General features: G+C 39.6%; 1 protein-coding gene across 2 annotated transcripts in view; it reads left to right on the top strand.

The window, feature by feature from the left end:
* MUSK (muscle associated receptor tyrosine kinase) overlaps nucleotides 1-16,527 on the top strand; it is a 90,357-nt gene that overhangs the window by 60,039 nt on the left and 13,791 nt on the right. For both annotated transcript variants that reach the window (XM_082657413.1, XM_082657412.1), the window contains one exon: nucleotides 1,212-1,371. In XM_082657413.1, coding sequence (XP_082513539.1) covers nucleotides 1,212-1,371 — 160 coding nt within the window. The remainder of the gene's footprint in view (nucleotides 1-1,211; nucleotides 1,372-16,527) is intronic.

Genomic DNA, 16,527 nt, shown 5'->3' with positions numbered 1-16,527 from the left:
ACAATAATTATTGGAAAGATGGTAGAGTGCTTAAGAAAACAGTGAAGAAAGAACCACCAGTTTAACAAGTGCCACCACTTTAACAATGACATTTAAGTCAGACATTTGTTTTGCTCATGGTTGATTTGAGGTTGTTACTACTGTCCTTGTTTTCTAGTAAGTCTATTCTGTTTTCTAGGACTAGGGAAGGCACTAAAGCATAATGATGAAAAGCACAGGCTTTGGGATCAGACAAACTAGGGTGTAAATTGGAACTCTGCAACCCAGTAGAATGTGCTAGACAGCTGTCTCTCTCACAGAGTTGAATGCTGACAGCTAATAAGCATTTACATAAATTAACCTGTCAATTATGTGCTAATATGGCATTGATAGCCTGGCTCTTTGAGGACATTTGACTTTCTGATTTAAGTAATGAGGCAGAAACAGAATTGGCTTTACAACCATTTTCTCCTGATAACCATTCACTATTTGATGTGCATTTATGGGGAACTGAACAGGAATTATGAAAATAAGCCCCAAACTCTATAACCTCTCATAATTGACTCTATCTTCAAGACAGAGAGACATATCTTGGAGGATCCACACAGTATATCCTTTCCTACTTTGCATTAGTTATCTATTGTTGTATCACAGACATCCCAAAGCCTAATGGCTTAAAACAATAACCATTTGTTAATGATCAAGTCTGTGGGTCAACCAGATGGTTTTCCTGATTTGGGCTAGGATTGCCTGCTCTTGCTGATCTAGCTCCTGTGATTGGCAGGTTGACTGGGAGCTGATTGGTCTAGAATGGCCTTACTCGTATATCTGGGTGATATTATTGGCTCGCAGCTGGATCAGTGAGGATGACTGGGCTATATGTGCCTCATCCTCCAGCAGGCTAGCTTTGGCTTGTTCACAGGAGGTCTAAGAGCAACAAGAAAGCAAGCCACAATGTGCAAGAACTTTGTAAGTCTCTGTGTCTTTCTAAAACATGTCACAAGCCAATCAAGAATCAAAGCATGGAGAAAGATGCCACCTCTTGAGGGAAGAGCAACAAAGTCACATTGCAAGGTCATGGGCATATGGAGAGAAAAGTTGTTGGCAAGTTTTGCAATCTACCACATGCCTTTTGATCGTAATCCTTATCCTTTTTCTTTCCAGGCAACTGATACAGCATATTAGAAATCCTTGACCTAATTCTATCTTCTTTTTCCCCCTGACTCCACCAGGTTTCTTCTGGATCCATTCAAGAAAGTGTGAAAGACCGAGTAATTGACTCAAGACTGCAGCTGTTTATCACCAAGCCAGGACTCTACACATGCATAGCTACTAATAAGCATGGAGAGAAATTCAGTACTGCAAAGGCTGCGGCCACCATCAGTATAGCAGGTAGGATGGATTTTCACAATTGCATTGCTCCAGGACAGGAGAGAGTTGGCACTATTCCACAATATCTTTCACTGGGGAAAATCTTTTTTTTTTTTTAATCTCTTACTCCAGTCCCATTTGGGATATTTCTTCCTCCATAGGGACACTCCAGAGGTTGACCTAGATAATTGATTTTGGCTGATTTGTTGCTTCAAAAACTAGATCCACAAATACCTGCCCAAGTGATGGGTAACAGCTTCCAGGAGTTCATTTCTTTTTCTTTCATTTTCTTTTCTTCCCTTTCTTCTTCTTTTATTCTTCCTTTCCTCCCTCCCTCCCTCCTTCCTTCCTTCCCTCCTTTCATCCTTCGTTCCTTTCTTCCTCCCTCCCATTCTTTTTCATTCCTTTTCCTCCCCTCTTTTTTCCCTTCCTCTTCTTTGTTTCTTGGGGTTAATCAAACTTTCCAAGGCTCTAAAGAGGAAGTTGGCAGATATTTAACATGGTTGTGCCAGTTTCCGCATGGCTACATTTTGAGGGCATTTTTACTTATGAATATGTGATCTACCTCATGGTCTTTCCCCTTCCTGTTTCATGCAAGTGATAGCAGGACCTACAGGTATTTTCAAGGAAAAGGGCTGACACATGGATTTCTAGGATACTTGTGTTCAGTTATAAAGGTTTATTTTTAAAACTTAAATGTCCCAAAGGCTTCTGAGAACATTTGTGGAATTCCTAGAGATGGAAATAATCCCTGTATCAGGAAATGCCTAGCATGATAATATTCATAGCACGTCTACTGTCCAAGGGTCAGCAGAGAGATGCTTGGCCTCACATGTAAGGCAAGCACTGGCAGAACCTGTGCCCAGGGCCAGCTCCCCAGAGCCTACTATTTCTTATTACAGTGCCACTTCTTAGATCTTCCCTGATGGGGAAATTTCTAGTAATGTTTGCGATTTTTTAGCATGAGGTGAATAAAGACACAGAGAGATACAAAGGGAGCACTGGACAAGGCTGGCCCTCTGAGGCATGCCCATGAAGGAAAGAGATTTCAAAACCAAGGATCCCTTCTGCCTTCTCCTCCAAGGATACATCTGCCTACAGTATCTTGAGACATCATATCAGTTATTTGAGAATTTCCACTGATGGGAAGTCATTTTCCCAGAGAAGAGTGAGATTCTTAAAAGTAAATTCATCTCAGTTTAACAAATAATAATAAAACGATTACTATTCACATAGCACTTTGTTGTTTACAAAGCACCCTTACATGCATTTATTAAATACACTGGGCTCAGTCCATTGCGTTAGGTAGAGGATGCAAACTTAATTAACGAATGGGATCATTAGCAATGGAGTCCCAGTTTTCTAGGGACTCTCAACCTAAAAAGGAAGTCCATTGGTCACAGACATTATGGCACAGACTATGTTCTATGCAGCAGCACAAAGTACAACAGCAGACACAAGACAGAGTTTAAGGGAATCCTTGGGAAAGAGATGCCATTTGAGTTAGAGATGACAAGGTCGAAATGAGTTCAGAAAATAGCAAGTCATGATGGAGACTGAGAATGAGGTGGAGGATGGGAAGAAAGGTTTGAAATGTGAGCTCTAGCTGGGTTATGAAGAGCCTGAGTAGGTTGACTATTCTTCAATCAATGGGAAGTCATTTAATTTTTTTAGAGAAGGCAAGCCATATGATCAGATATATTATTTATCAAATCGACAGATGTCGGGTGTCAAAAGATGGGGAGGCATGGCATGCAGATAGGAGATTATTCCAGGAGTCTGGGAAAGTCATGAAGGTCTGAACAACAACAGTAACAATTGGTAAAGAGAGAACAGGGGAGATGTGTGAAACCTATCAGGAGAGAAACGATAGGATTTGAAAGTGTTTGAATGCGGTAGAAGGAGTTCAGATGTGTCTGAAATTTTGAGGAAAGCATCTAGGACAAATAATAACAGATAAAAGAACATGAGGAGGTTCAAGAGATAATAAAACAATTAAATTTTTGATGCTTTTTAATTACTTGGAATGATTCTCACTATCTTATGTTTTATTTGATATTTGATCAAGACCCAGTGTTAAATACATAAATATATATTTATATAACCTATATCTATATATTTACAAAGTGTGTGTATGTGTGTTTGTGTGTGCAGAGAGAAGGAGAAACATTTACGTATGAATTCTCAAATCCAAGAAAATAGACTGATCTAATCTAGCTTAGATTAGAATCACCTCCACTGGCTAGAAGAGAAAAATTAATGTTGCTAATCTGAAGAGAGTCTCATTTCAGGTAATTACTCAGTCATTCAAAGATCAATTTCCTGCCACGTTTCTTCCTCCCCTTTCTCCTTGTGTCTCTTCCCTACGTGGAAAGAGAGAAGGAGTCTTGGATTTATGCAGTGATGTCCTCTGGATCCGCCCTGGTATTTGGTAAAGTCTACAGCTAGAGAACTAGTGATCTCATCTCTTGGCTTGGTTGGGACCCAGAGGACCTCCCTGTCTGGCTCAGCCCCACTGAGGCTCTTCCTGTAGCAGCACAACCCTCTACATCTCAGTCAAATCCTTCATCGAGCCCCTCTCTAGAGTCTACTCTGCAACATCTGCACATAGGTCACCCTGGCTCTCCCTACGATACCAGATATACTAAAAATCCAAGTCAGCTCCTTCCTTATCCCTCATGCAGCCTGAAGCAACTTCTGGATCACTTTCATGTTACACAAAATCCAAAAAAGATTCACACCTACCAACTCAGTTCTGCTGTCTACCCAACCATGTCATGCTACCATTTTTACACTAATATGGCCATCCTATGTCAGGGTAAGAGGTCCCTAAAAGGTTCTCTGCTTTTAGAGTCCCAAATAAGAAGTAGGAAAAACTCCCTCTGCTTTGGCTTTTTCCTTAATTTATCAATATACCTCTCTTCTAGGATTTTGGTCCAGAGAAAGGAATCTATAAAATGTGAATCTGAATTCTTAATTCCCTTACCTTCCACCTTTCTGCAACATACCAAGCTGAAGGAACTGGTCAGGGACTCCCTCTTTAGTGCGGTAACCTTCAGAGCCCACCCATCATAAGTACAAAGACAGGTGTGAAGGCAGTGCTATGATCAATAAAAAGAAGAACCTGATAAAATGGGTTTATCTCCCCCCACACACAAAGACAGATCCATCACATGACATGATCTCCAAGATGCTGAAAGGACTATAGAGCATAATTACCACCATAGTGTATATGGCAACATCACCCCTTTCATCCCAGTCCTAGTGCAAATGAGAACCTGATCCAACACCGTTAAGAAACAGAATATACCAACAGAGGAAGCTGTAATCCTAAAGAAAATGATGGTATCTTCTGGTGGTAAAAAGAGCCTTAAAGTGTGGACAGGCAGCATAGAAAGGTAATGTCCCAGAATGCAGGGAGAAGTCATTAATGTTGAGAATAGACCAGAGTGAGAATGAGGGCAAAGAGCAAAGGCAGCCTGGGGGAAAATAGCAGGAGAATTTGCATGGGGAAAGGAATGGTGGGAGCAATGCGTGAGTTGGCACGTAGCAGCAGAGAGGACTGGAAGCTTGCCGCAGCAGAGGTGAATGCAGATAGGGAGCAGTGACCGCAGTAGGGGCAATAGTCATGTAGACTGAAACCAGTAATGACTGGACTTTAGCCAATGGGCCTGTAGGTAATGTATTTGAATAATGAATGTGAATCCATCTGCACATAGAAACAAAGTTACTAAAATGAGTAGAGGGACTCCCTCACGTAGCTAATTCATAAAAAGCTGCAAGGCCCTTTTGTTCATCCCCTGATCTGTTTTTCCTGTTGGATCCCATTTACTATGAGACCTGAAGCTCCCCTACTTTTCCTAAAATTTCCTCAGGCAGATTTAATGAGGGTGTCTCATGAGTGCATTGGAATAAGACCTCTGATCCCCATGAGACACCTGCCATTTTTCTTCCTCTCCTTAAGCTGTTCTTTTCAGTCAAAGCTGCTAGATGCCTCATAAAAGTCTCCCTGCCATCACTGAGGAAACTGTCGTACTTCCCAACTCTGGGGTGCTCCCTGAACCAATATTCCATGGAAGTGAGGCCACTCTGGTGAAAAAGGGATTCATGGAACCACTTTAATTCAGAATCGTTTCAAAGCACGGTCTTATGCTCTCCAGATCTCTCAGAGCTTGGTTGTGACATTCGCTCTCTCCACTTCTGCTTTAGGCATCTCTCTCCATTGGCCTCTGATGGCGCTGGCCAGAGGTCCAGAGCCCGGTGCCTCCCCTGGACATTTTGGCAATGCTTCCTTACCCCAAATTCTCCTTTCTCTCATTTCAGCCATCCCCATCCTCCCCTAGTGTTCTGTAGTCAACAGTCCCCTTTGTCACATTCTCTGTGTTTCACTTTGAAGATTTCACTCCATCTGTTTATTTACTCAACCCAGCAGGAAAACTGGAAATAGAAAAATCTGGTCTAGTGCTTAGGATTATGTCTATTGATATTGCTAGTGTCTGAAAGACAACAACAACAAAAAATAAAGATCAGCCTTCATTTTCCCAAAACTCTTCCATGTGTATGCCCAGATTCATATGTATTATTTGAGAAATGTGATATACTTCTTTCTGACTCATTTACATTTGCTGTTAGTCATCAAAAGGAGCCAGAAAAACTTTTGGAACCTCTCCCTATGAACCAGGAAGTTCCATTTCCCCTCCAGTCACAACCTCAAAAGGCTCAAGTTGCAATTTAAACTCAGCAGGATGCTGGGTTATTGGCAAGATGCCTTCTCTTTGTCATCAGCCTTGTGACAGAGACCAGCAAGACACCTCATGATCCCTGTAATGAGCATAGTCCTGGAAGAGCCAAAGGCCATCAAAATAGACACAGGTATTAAATCTACCAAACATTTAAAGAAGAATTATCACCAATTTTTATTACCCTGATACCAATGCCAGGTAAGGGCACTACAAGAAAACTAAAGGCCAATTTCCCTGATGAACATAAATGCAAAAATTCTCAACAAAATTCTAGCAAACCAAATTCAACAGCACATTAAAAGAATCACACACCATGATCAAGTGGGATTTATCTCTGAGATGTAAGGATGGTTCAACATATACAAATCAATTAGCGTCACATGCCACATTAATAGAATGAAGGATAAAAATTACATGATCCTCTCAATAGATGCAGAAAAAGCATTTGACAAAATTCAACATACATTCATAATAAAAACTCTCAGCAAATTGGATATAAGGAACATACCTCACAATAAGGGCCACATATGACAAACCCACAGCCAACATCATACTCAATGGCAAGAGGTTAAACACTTTTCCTCTAAGATCAGGCAAATGACAAGAGTGCCCATTATCACCATTTCTATTCAACATAGTACTGGAAGTCCTGGCCCAAGCAATCAGGCAATAAAAAGAAATAAAAGGTATCCAAATTGGAAAGGAAGAAGTAAAATTCTCCTTGTTTTCAGATGATGCAATCTTATATATAGAAAATCCTGAAGACTCCACCAAAATCTGTTAGAACTAATCAATGAATTAAGTTCCACATACAAAATTGACATACAGAAATCAGTTTTTTAAAAATACACTAACAACAAAACATCTGAAAAAGAAGAAAACTATCCCATTTACAATAGCACCAAAAACAACAAAATACTTAGGAATAGGTTTAACCTAGGAAGAGAAAGATCTGTATGCTGAAAATTACAAGACATTGATAAGAGAAATTGAAGACACAGATAAATGGAAGATATCCTGTGTTCATGGATCAGAAGAATTAATATTGTTAAAATGTCCACAGCACCCACAGCTATTTGTGGATTTCATATACTCCTATTAAAACTCCTATGGCATTTTTCACAGAAATAGAACAAACAATTCAAAAACTTGTATGGAAGCACAAAAGAGTCCCGATAGCCAAGCAACCCTGAGAAAGAAGAACAAAGCTGGAGGCATCACACGTCCTGATTTCAAGCTATATTACAAAGCTATAGTAATCAAATCAGTATGGGACTGGCATAAAAACAGATGCCTAGACAAATGGAACTGAATCAAGAGCCCAGAAGTAAACCCACACATATGTGGTCAGCTAATTTATGACAAGGGAGCCAAGAATATACAACGGAGAAAAGACAGTCTTTTCCATAAATGGTGTTGGGAAAACTGGATAACCACATGCAAAAGAATGAAACTGGACCTCTATCTTACAACACTCACAAAAATTAACCTGAAATGAATTAAAGACTTAAACACATGACCTGAAACCATAAAACTCTTAGAAGAAAAAATAGACAGTAAGTTCCTTGACATCAGTCTTGGTGATGATTTTTTTGGATATGATACCAAAAGCATAAGCAACAAAAGTAAAAATAAACAAGTGGGACTACGCCAAACTAAAAAGCTTCTGTACAGCAAAGGAAACCATCAACAAAACTAAAAAGCAACTTATAGAATGGGAGAAAATATTTGCTAATTATATATAAGGGGTTAATATCCAAAATATATAAAGAGCACATACAACAGCAAAAAAACCAAACAATCTAATTTAAAAATGGACAAAGTATATGAATAGACATTTTTCCAAAGAGGACATACAGATGGCAAACAGATACATGAAAAGGTGTTCAACATCACTATTCATCAGGGAAGTGCAAATCAAAACCACAATGAACTATCACTTCATACCTACTAAGATGATTATCATCAACAAAGTAAGAGTTAGCAAGTATTGGCGAGAAAGGAACCCTGACCCACTGTTGGTGGAATTGTAAATTGGTTCAGCCACTATAGAAAACAGTATGGAGCTTCTGAAAAAAATTAAAAATAGAACTACCATATGATCCAGCAAACCCACTTCTGGATATATATCCAAAGGAAATGAAAACAGGATATCAAAGAGGTATCTGCACTTTCATGTTCATTGCAGCATTATTCACAGTAGCCAAGATACGGAAACAACTTAAGTGTCTGTCAACAGAAAAATAGATAAAGAAGATGTGGTATATACATATAATGGAATATTATTCAGCCATGATAAAGAAAGAGATTTGGTCATTTGTGACAACATGGATGAAACTTGAGGGCATTGTGCTAAGTGAAATAAGTCAGTCAGAGAAAGACAAATACTGTATGATATCACTTATATGTGGAATCTGAAAAAGTCTAACTCATAGAAACAGAGTACAGTAGTGGATACCAGGGGCAGTGGGGTCGGGGAAAAGGGGAGACATTGGTCAAATGGTACAAACTTCCAGTTATAAGATGAATAAGTTCTGGAAATCTAATGTGCATCATTGGTGATTATAGTTAATACTGTATTATATACTTGAAAGTTGCTAAGAGAGTTGCATTATGTAACTGTAGCAAATCAACACCTTGTCCACCTTAAACTTACACAATGTTGAATGTCACTTATATCTTAATAAAGCTAGGAAAAACAGACACAGGGATCCAGTAGAGGAAAATCCATGTTTGTATTTCCCATTCTCAATGGCATTAATAGGTCCTTCACGAAATACTGAGGTCCAGAGTTCTTTTCTGCTTATTCAGTCTGAGGGTACAGGAATGAGTCTGTGGTCACATCCCTCCTCTAACATAAGCCACTCCTCATTTTACCAACACCCCCACTGTCTGCAATGCCCCTTCTTTGGATTGACCTCAGAGTCTGGGGATTCTAAATTTAAAGCTCAAATGAAAATATGTAGCATAATCAAAGCTGGGCAGTAGGGAGAAATCTGATATGTTAGTATTGGAGTTCCCCACCCTCCCAAAATTGGCCACGTATTTTTATTTTTTAAATTTTTATTGAAATATCATTGATTTACACTGTTGTATTAGCTTCCACTGTATAGCAAAGTGATTCAGTTATATATATTCTTTTTCATATTCTTTTCTATTATAGGTTATTACAAGATATTGAGTATTGTTCCCTGTGCTATACAGTAGGTCCTTGTTGGTCATCTATTTTATATATAGTACTGTGTATATTTTAATCCCAAACTCCTAAATTATCCCTCCCCCCCCTTTCCCCTTTGGTAACCATAAGTTTGTTTTCTATGTCTGTGAGTCTATTTCTGCTTTGTAAGTAAGTTCATTGGCATCATATTTTAGATTCCACCTATAAGTGTTATCATATGATATTTGTCTTTGTCTGACTTACTTCACTTAGTATGATAATCTCTAGGTCCATCCATGTTGCTGCAAAATGGCATTATTTCATTTTTTTAATGGCTGAGTAATATTCCATTGTGTATACATACCACATCTTTATTCATTCATCTCATATTTTTATTTTCTATATTTTGTGTTGATGTTTCACATTATTACAGAAAAAAATTAGAACTTTGGACTCTTATTTTGTAATCGATATAGCTGATTGAACGTACTACCATGTTTCACGCTCTCTCTCATGTCTCATAGTCACACTCCCGTGTCCCCCGCAATGTTCCCCCCAGTTGTGAGACGTGGGGTGATGTAGCAGGGGCACACGACTCCCTCTATCACCCAGTGTTTCAGCCATGATAGGTAGAAGTGTTCTTACCAACAAAACAGGCCCCGTCCCTTGGCATTTCATGGTGGCTTCATCTGGTTTCCAATGGATTAAAGGTGTTTGTTTTTGTTTTTAATAAAAGGGAAAGGAATAAATGACTAACAGCCAGTAGCCACACTAAATTGCTACCAGCTGTTCTGCAGCTAGGCTCAAGAGGTAAGCATTCCTTCTACAATCAGGCAGCTTTTTTATATTAGATTGGCTGCCTGTTTTAGAAGAGAGACAACATTTTATTGGCTTTTCCAGATAATGGAAAAGATACTACAAATATTGATGGCTGTTGGAAGCTTTTGAAATTTTTAAAAATCTAGTTTTGAGATAAAAGCACTTGTTTATAATCGGAGGCTCTTGGACCCCTTCCCTGCTCCCCACTCTCCCCGCCCCCGCAAAAATGAAAATGTGACTGGAGAAATTTCTGTACGAAACACATGGAAGCCTAGTGAATCATCCTTTGATTCTCTTAATATTCTTGAAAAGACTGAGCACCCTTAAACGACCTTGATTTTTTTTTTCCTCACTTGTGCTTGAAATCGAAGCCTAGCTAAGCTGAGTATCTCTTCCCAAGTTCTACGGCTGGATTCTTTGGCTCTGGTTGACCTCCACGGTATTGAATCCTCTCTTTTACATCTTAAATTGAGGGCTCTTTCATATACATAACCTTGGACTTTTCACCTTTCAACAGGTTTCCCTGCTCAGCTGCTGTTAGATTCTGCCTTTACCCATTCCAAATTATATACCTTTTTCTCTGTAAGAATTTCCTCCTGTTTCTTCCATCTGTTCTCTCCAGAAAATGTGGGGCCCCTTGTTAAAAAATTATTAAGTGTTTCAAGATGATAACCGCAGAACATTCAATTAAGCATGGGGCCCTTCTGAGTGTGGGACGCTGTGTGACCACGTGAAGCCAGTGGGTCTGTAAGAATCGCAGCTCCGCCACCCTCTTCCTGTTCAACCTCCACTTCTTGCTTTCTTGATGCAAAGTCCTTGGGTGGCCAACAGAGGGAAATTCTGACCTATGATACTGCCTGGGCGAACAAGGCCACGGTTGACTCAGCTTGAAAGGAAGAATTCAGTTCCTGGAGACATTTAATATTTTCTTACTCTCCTTCTCCAAATCTGCCTGTTAATGCAGGATCTGGCCTCCTAGCAGAAGCAGGGAACTTTTCAGAAACTTAGAGATTAGAAGAATGAAAATTATCTGTTACAAACCTTGAGATGAAAATGTACTAACTTTTGTTTCTTTTCCCCTTTAATTTGATTTCCTGTGGAAACTTCCTTTCCTGTTACTAGAATGGAGGTGAGATATTATTGTTATACCAATGTTTTGTTTCGCTTTGTTTGACATGCCATTTATTGAGTATCTATTATTCGTTGAGTACTGTAATCTTTCAGAAAACTTTCTAATTTCTAATCCTTTTAATACTCTCACAAAATGATGATGAAGATGAAGATAGGCAACATCTGTTGAATACTTACTATGTATCAGGCACTGTGCTAAGAGCTTTACATGCATTTTAAAAATTTATCCTCAGGACATGAAATAGATGCTAGTATTATCCCTATTGTACAGAAAAGAAACAAAGAGACATACTTTGAACTGGAGAGTACACATGACTTACACAGTTAGTATATGATAGGCTTGGAAAAGAGACACAGAACTGACTCCCAAACCCTCCCTCATAGCTTTATCCTGCAGATAAGAAAGTAACACCATGTAATATAACACTGTGAAACTTACAGCATTTTATCTGCATAAAATTGCCTTTCATAAAAACTCTATGATGTGTAAAATTTCATCTAATTTTACAAATGATGAAACTGAGATTTAGAATGGTTCATTACTACTAATAACAGCAGTTAGGTTTTGCAGGACATTTTTGAGTACCACTGTTCTCATATTAATGTTTCAGCAACTTTATGGGGCAAAAGCTATCATCCCTCTTTCTTTATATGAGGAACCTGAGGCACAAGAGTTGTCCAGACCACATAGCTAACTACAAAGCCTCAATCTGAGCTCAGACAGACAGACTCAAGAACACAGATTCATACCTATGTTGCTCATCCAGGTAGCACAGCAACTGAGCAGGACCTGCAGCTCAAGCCATTGATTCTAATTCCATGGAATGAAATAATTCATTGCATAAGAAAATTTAGTTTGTTCTCAATCTTCTTCCCAATTCATATAGCTTTGATGCATTTGTTTACCTAATAAATAGGTATTGAGAAAGAGTCCTGACCTGAAGGATTCTACAGAGAAGCTGAATATCTACTGAAGGGATATACAACATAAACACGGGAAAAGGTAAATTAAAAGGCAGGCCAACCACAGAAGAGACGCCATCTTTCATTCATACACCTCTTTCATTCAGCACACCTGTCTTCCCTGTGCATTTTTAGAACATTCACTCTATTCCTGGCACTATACTGGAAAGTGATAAAACAAAACAAATTGTACATATTCCCTGCACCCAAGGAATTTACATTTTACTAGGGGACCGACACACACACACACACACACACACACACACACACACACGTTACAAGGTAACATAATAATGGAATCATGCACAAATTCTAAGGGCTCAAGAATAGAAATAAATCATTCACATGCAACTAAATGCAAATGAAAATAATTTAAACTGATTATGGTCAAATAAATGCTAACTAATGAAAATTCCATACCATCTTTCACTTGTGATAACACAAGCACTCTTGGTTTTCCGCAAAGGGCTAGATAGCAAGTATATGGCTTTCTGGGCCGTACGGTCTCTGTTGCAACTGCTCAGCTCTGCTATTGCAGCACAAAAGGAGCCACAGACAGTTTGTAAATGGATGAACTTGGCTCTGTTCCAATAAAATTGTACTTCTGGCCACTGAAATTTGAATTTCATATCATTTTCACTTCTCCTTTTGGGTTTTTTCAACCATCTAAAAATGTAAACACCATTCTTAGCTCACAGGTGGTATAAACATAGGCAGTAGGCCGAATTTGACTTGCGGGTTCTATTTGCCCATCCCCGTCATAGAGAATGAATCATATACAAAGACACTAGGCATGAAAGGATAAAAAGAATTCCAGTTTGCTTTGGAAGTTTAGAGTGGCGTAGGGCCCTGGCCATCACATTTGTTGGGAAAGTACAATGGGAACCAGGCAGTTGCTGTATAAGGAAGAAGATGTGTCGCTATCAGGGGAGAGGTCCCGTTCTCACGTGTGCCAGCCCTAGGGAGGGCAGGAAAAGAAGGTGTGGAGTTTCCGCTGGGGTAGTGGGGTTGTCCCAACCAACCATGGCTGGTCATCTGGATGTGCCCTTGGACAACGTGTTCAAAGGGAAGAGTGTTGCCCTCATAGAAACTGGAAGATCACATTTTAAAACAGTGGACCCTTGAACAATTCAGGGGTTGGGGCACCAACCAGCACGCCCTATAATTTAGAGTTGGCTCTCTGTCTATGTGCTTCCTCCATATCCACGTTCTGCATCCTTGGATTCAACCAACTACGGATGGGATGGTGTAGGACTGTAGTATTTATTGAAAAAAAAACTGGGCATAAGTGGACCCGTACAATTCAAACCCACGTTGTTCAAGGGTCAACTGTATTCTACTGAATGGGATTCATACATGTTAAAGCAAAGAGAAAATAAAAGCAAAAGGTGTAGTGAGAATCCTTTAAATATTCCATCTGACCAAGGAGAGCTGCCTGCTATAAAATAAGTTAGAAGGGGGACGTGGGATCAGATATCAGTTGTTGCCTCCAAAAAGAGAAACTGTTCAGAAAGAGAGGTCAGCCAGGTTCAGTCTGTCAGGAGACAAGAGAGGGACTGGCTCCATGTGCAATATTAACTAGAATTTTTGGAGGTAGTCCAGCAGATCATTCCAAAACAACCAGCATTCTGTGAACAGATCCCTGTGACCTCTGCCCCACTGTTCAAACGAGGAACAGGACCAGCTGTCTCTGCTGTTGCTCCATCCACAGTCCCAAGATCTGCATGTGGAGAAATACGACTTCAGCTGGACAGAAAGGGCACTCATCACTTGCAAAAGACAGAAGACACCAATGGAAATTTTTTGCATTCATCTTGTTCCCTGGGTTTTGCTGTGACCTCCTTAAATTTTTTAAGTGATAGGGTTAGAAGGATGAGGGAAAAAATGGCCCCATTGGCCTCCATATCTTGCCTCTGAAATTTGATCACTGCATAAAATTTGAGGTTTATAAGTCAGCAAAACAGGGGAGGAAACTGTTCCAACTCTGACTGAAACTGTGACTGGGCAGTCTCTTTATATATGTATTATGTATGTGTGTGTAGGGAAATTAAAATACAGGCCACCCGCAGAAGACATGCCATCTTTCATTCGCACACTGTTCAGCACATGTGTCCTCCCTATGTATTTTAAAACACTCACTCTATTCCTGTATATATATATTTGGTACTATATATCCCTTACCTTGTGGGGCTAATCCGAGCAAAGATATACTACCAAAGCTAAGTCTTTAATGCTCCCAGAACATCACAGAGACAGAGAAAATTAATAAGAACCATATACTTTGTATCTGTATGGTTTTTCTCAGCATGCAAAGGGTTTTCACAGGCTAGTTATCTTCAAGCTGGTAGGAAGACAAATCAAAATTAAAACCAAGATCTTCTCATTTCTATTCAAAACCTATTCTGCTTTTTCTTTTCTTTTGCATTATATAGCTAATGTTCAAAAATCAGTGAGGACTCCGTACTATTAATTCACATTGAGGTTGTTCTAAAGATTTTCCCAAGGGCTTTTTAAAAGAGAAGCAGCAGAAACTCAGAAAAAAAGAATTTTTTTTTTTAAGAATTGGTTCTTAATTATTAATAATCCTTATCTCTGAGGCTATTTTCATTTTTTCTTTTGTGTAATTTTTCTTAGTTTCCAATGTTTTCTTTTAAATGTTTTTTGCTTATGTAATTAAAGAAAAAAACATGAGTTTTTTAAATTAAAAATATTCATGGAGGGCTTCCCTGGTGGCGCAGTGGTTAAGAATCCGCCTGCCAATGCAGGGGACAGGGGTTCGAGCCCTGGTCCGGGAAGATCCCACATGCCGCGGAGCAACTAAGCCCGTGTGCCACAACTACTGAGCCTGTGCTCTAGAGCCTGCGTGCCACAACTACTGAAGCCTGTGTGCCTGGAGCCCGTGCTCCGCAACAAGAGAAGCCACCGCCATGAGAAGCCCGCGCACCACGACGAAGAGTAGCCCCGCTCGCTGCAACCAGAGAAGGACAGTGCGCAGCAACGAAGACCCAATGCAGCCAAAAATAAATAAATAAATTTATATAAAAAATATATATATATTCATGGAAAAATAAAGAAGTGTCATTCAATAGTTAGCACGTGACCGTGCAACATGGATGAATCATTCTCAGCTCAGAGACACTAGGAGAAATATTCAACTTTTACATGATATAGTTTTTTATAAATTTATGTATTTATTATTTATATTTGGCTGTGTTGGGTCTTCGTCGCTGCGCGGGCTTTCTCTAGTTGCGGCGAGCGGGGGCTACTCTTCATTGCGGTACGCGGGCTTCTCATTGCCGCGGCTTCTCTCGTTGCAGAGCATGGGCTCTAGGCACACGGGCTTCAGTAGTTGTGGCTCACGGGTTCTAGAGCACAGGCTCAGTAATTGTGGTGCACGGGCTTAGTTGCTCCGCGGCATGTGGGATCTTCCCGGACCAGGGCTTGAACCCGTGTCCCCTGCACTGGCAGGTGGATTCTCAACCACTGCGCCACCAGGGAAGTCCCCATAGTTTTTTTCTAAGTGAAAAGAGTCACACCTGCTCTTATCCATCCTATCTTTTTATGGAAGGATTATCAATATGTGTGACCATTTTGTGAGCCAGTTTGGGGTATTTCTAATTGTTAGGTATTATTATTCAGTTTCTTAAAGCATAGTATCCTTGCTTCTCTAGAACTTTCTTAGTGTCAGCATACCCTGAGTTCCCTCAGAGGTTGAGTCATGAGCTATTTCTCTGGGTGTTTTCTCAACCCTATAGGGCCCAAGTTTTCATGGGAGTTTTGCGTTTTCTTATTCAAGGCGTTCATTAAAAGAATCCCCAATGAATTACAGGTAATGCAATAAAATTCATGTTGACTAATTAGTGGAATGCTAGTATGAATTAGAGAATGATTCTATGTTACAAAACATCATTTTAAAATACAGTATTTCACGGAAGTTCATTGTTTTACCTGAATGAGTTGTATCTCATTTAATAGATTTGCTTCAAAGACCAGTCAATGATGTTTCTAATCACCTTTTCAAATTCAAATGGGGTCTGTTAGCAACTTAAACAATCCCCACAAATTCCAATTTGTTTAATTTTCTTTCCTTGAAATCCTTTATATAAAGATAATAAAATGCTAAATTCCAACAGATGTACAAATCTAAATGAGAGTGCAACTTGAATTTGCTGTCATTGTTAATGAGATATCTGATGGAAGGCATAAGGATATATTGAGACCATTACAGTGCCTGCACATAATAAGTGCTCAATAAACATCTGTCAGGTGAGTATAGGAGTTATTATAATTCCCAGCATTGCATTAAGGAAGCAGTGGATATGTGGAGGGAGTACCAGCTGCGTTTTCCATTTTTCTTATTGTCCT

This window comes from Grampus griseus (assembly GCF_964374135.1).
Source record: "Grampus griseus genome assembly, chromosome: 6".
In the NCBI taxonomy this organism is placed as follows: domain Eukaryota; kingdom Metazoa; phylum Chordata; class Mammalia; order Artiodactyla; family Delphinidae; genus Grampus; species Grampus griseus.
This window is presented reverse-complemented; position numbering and strand designations above follow the sequence as displayed.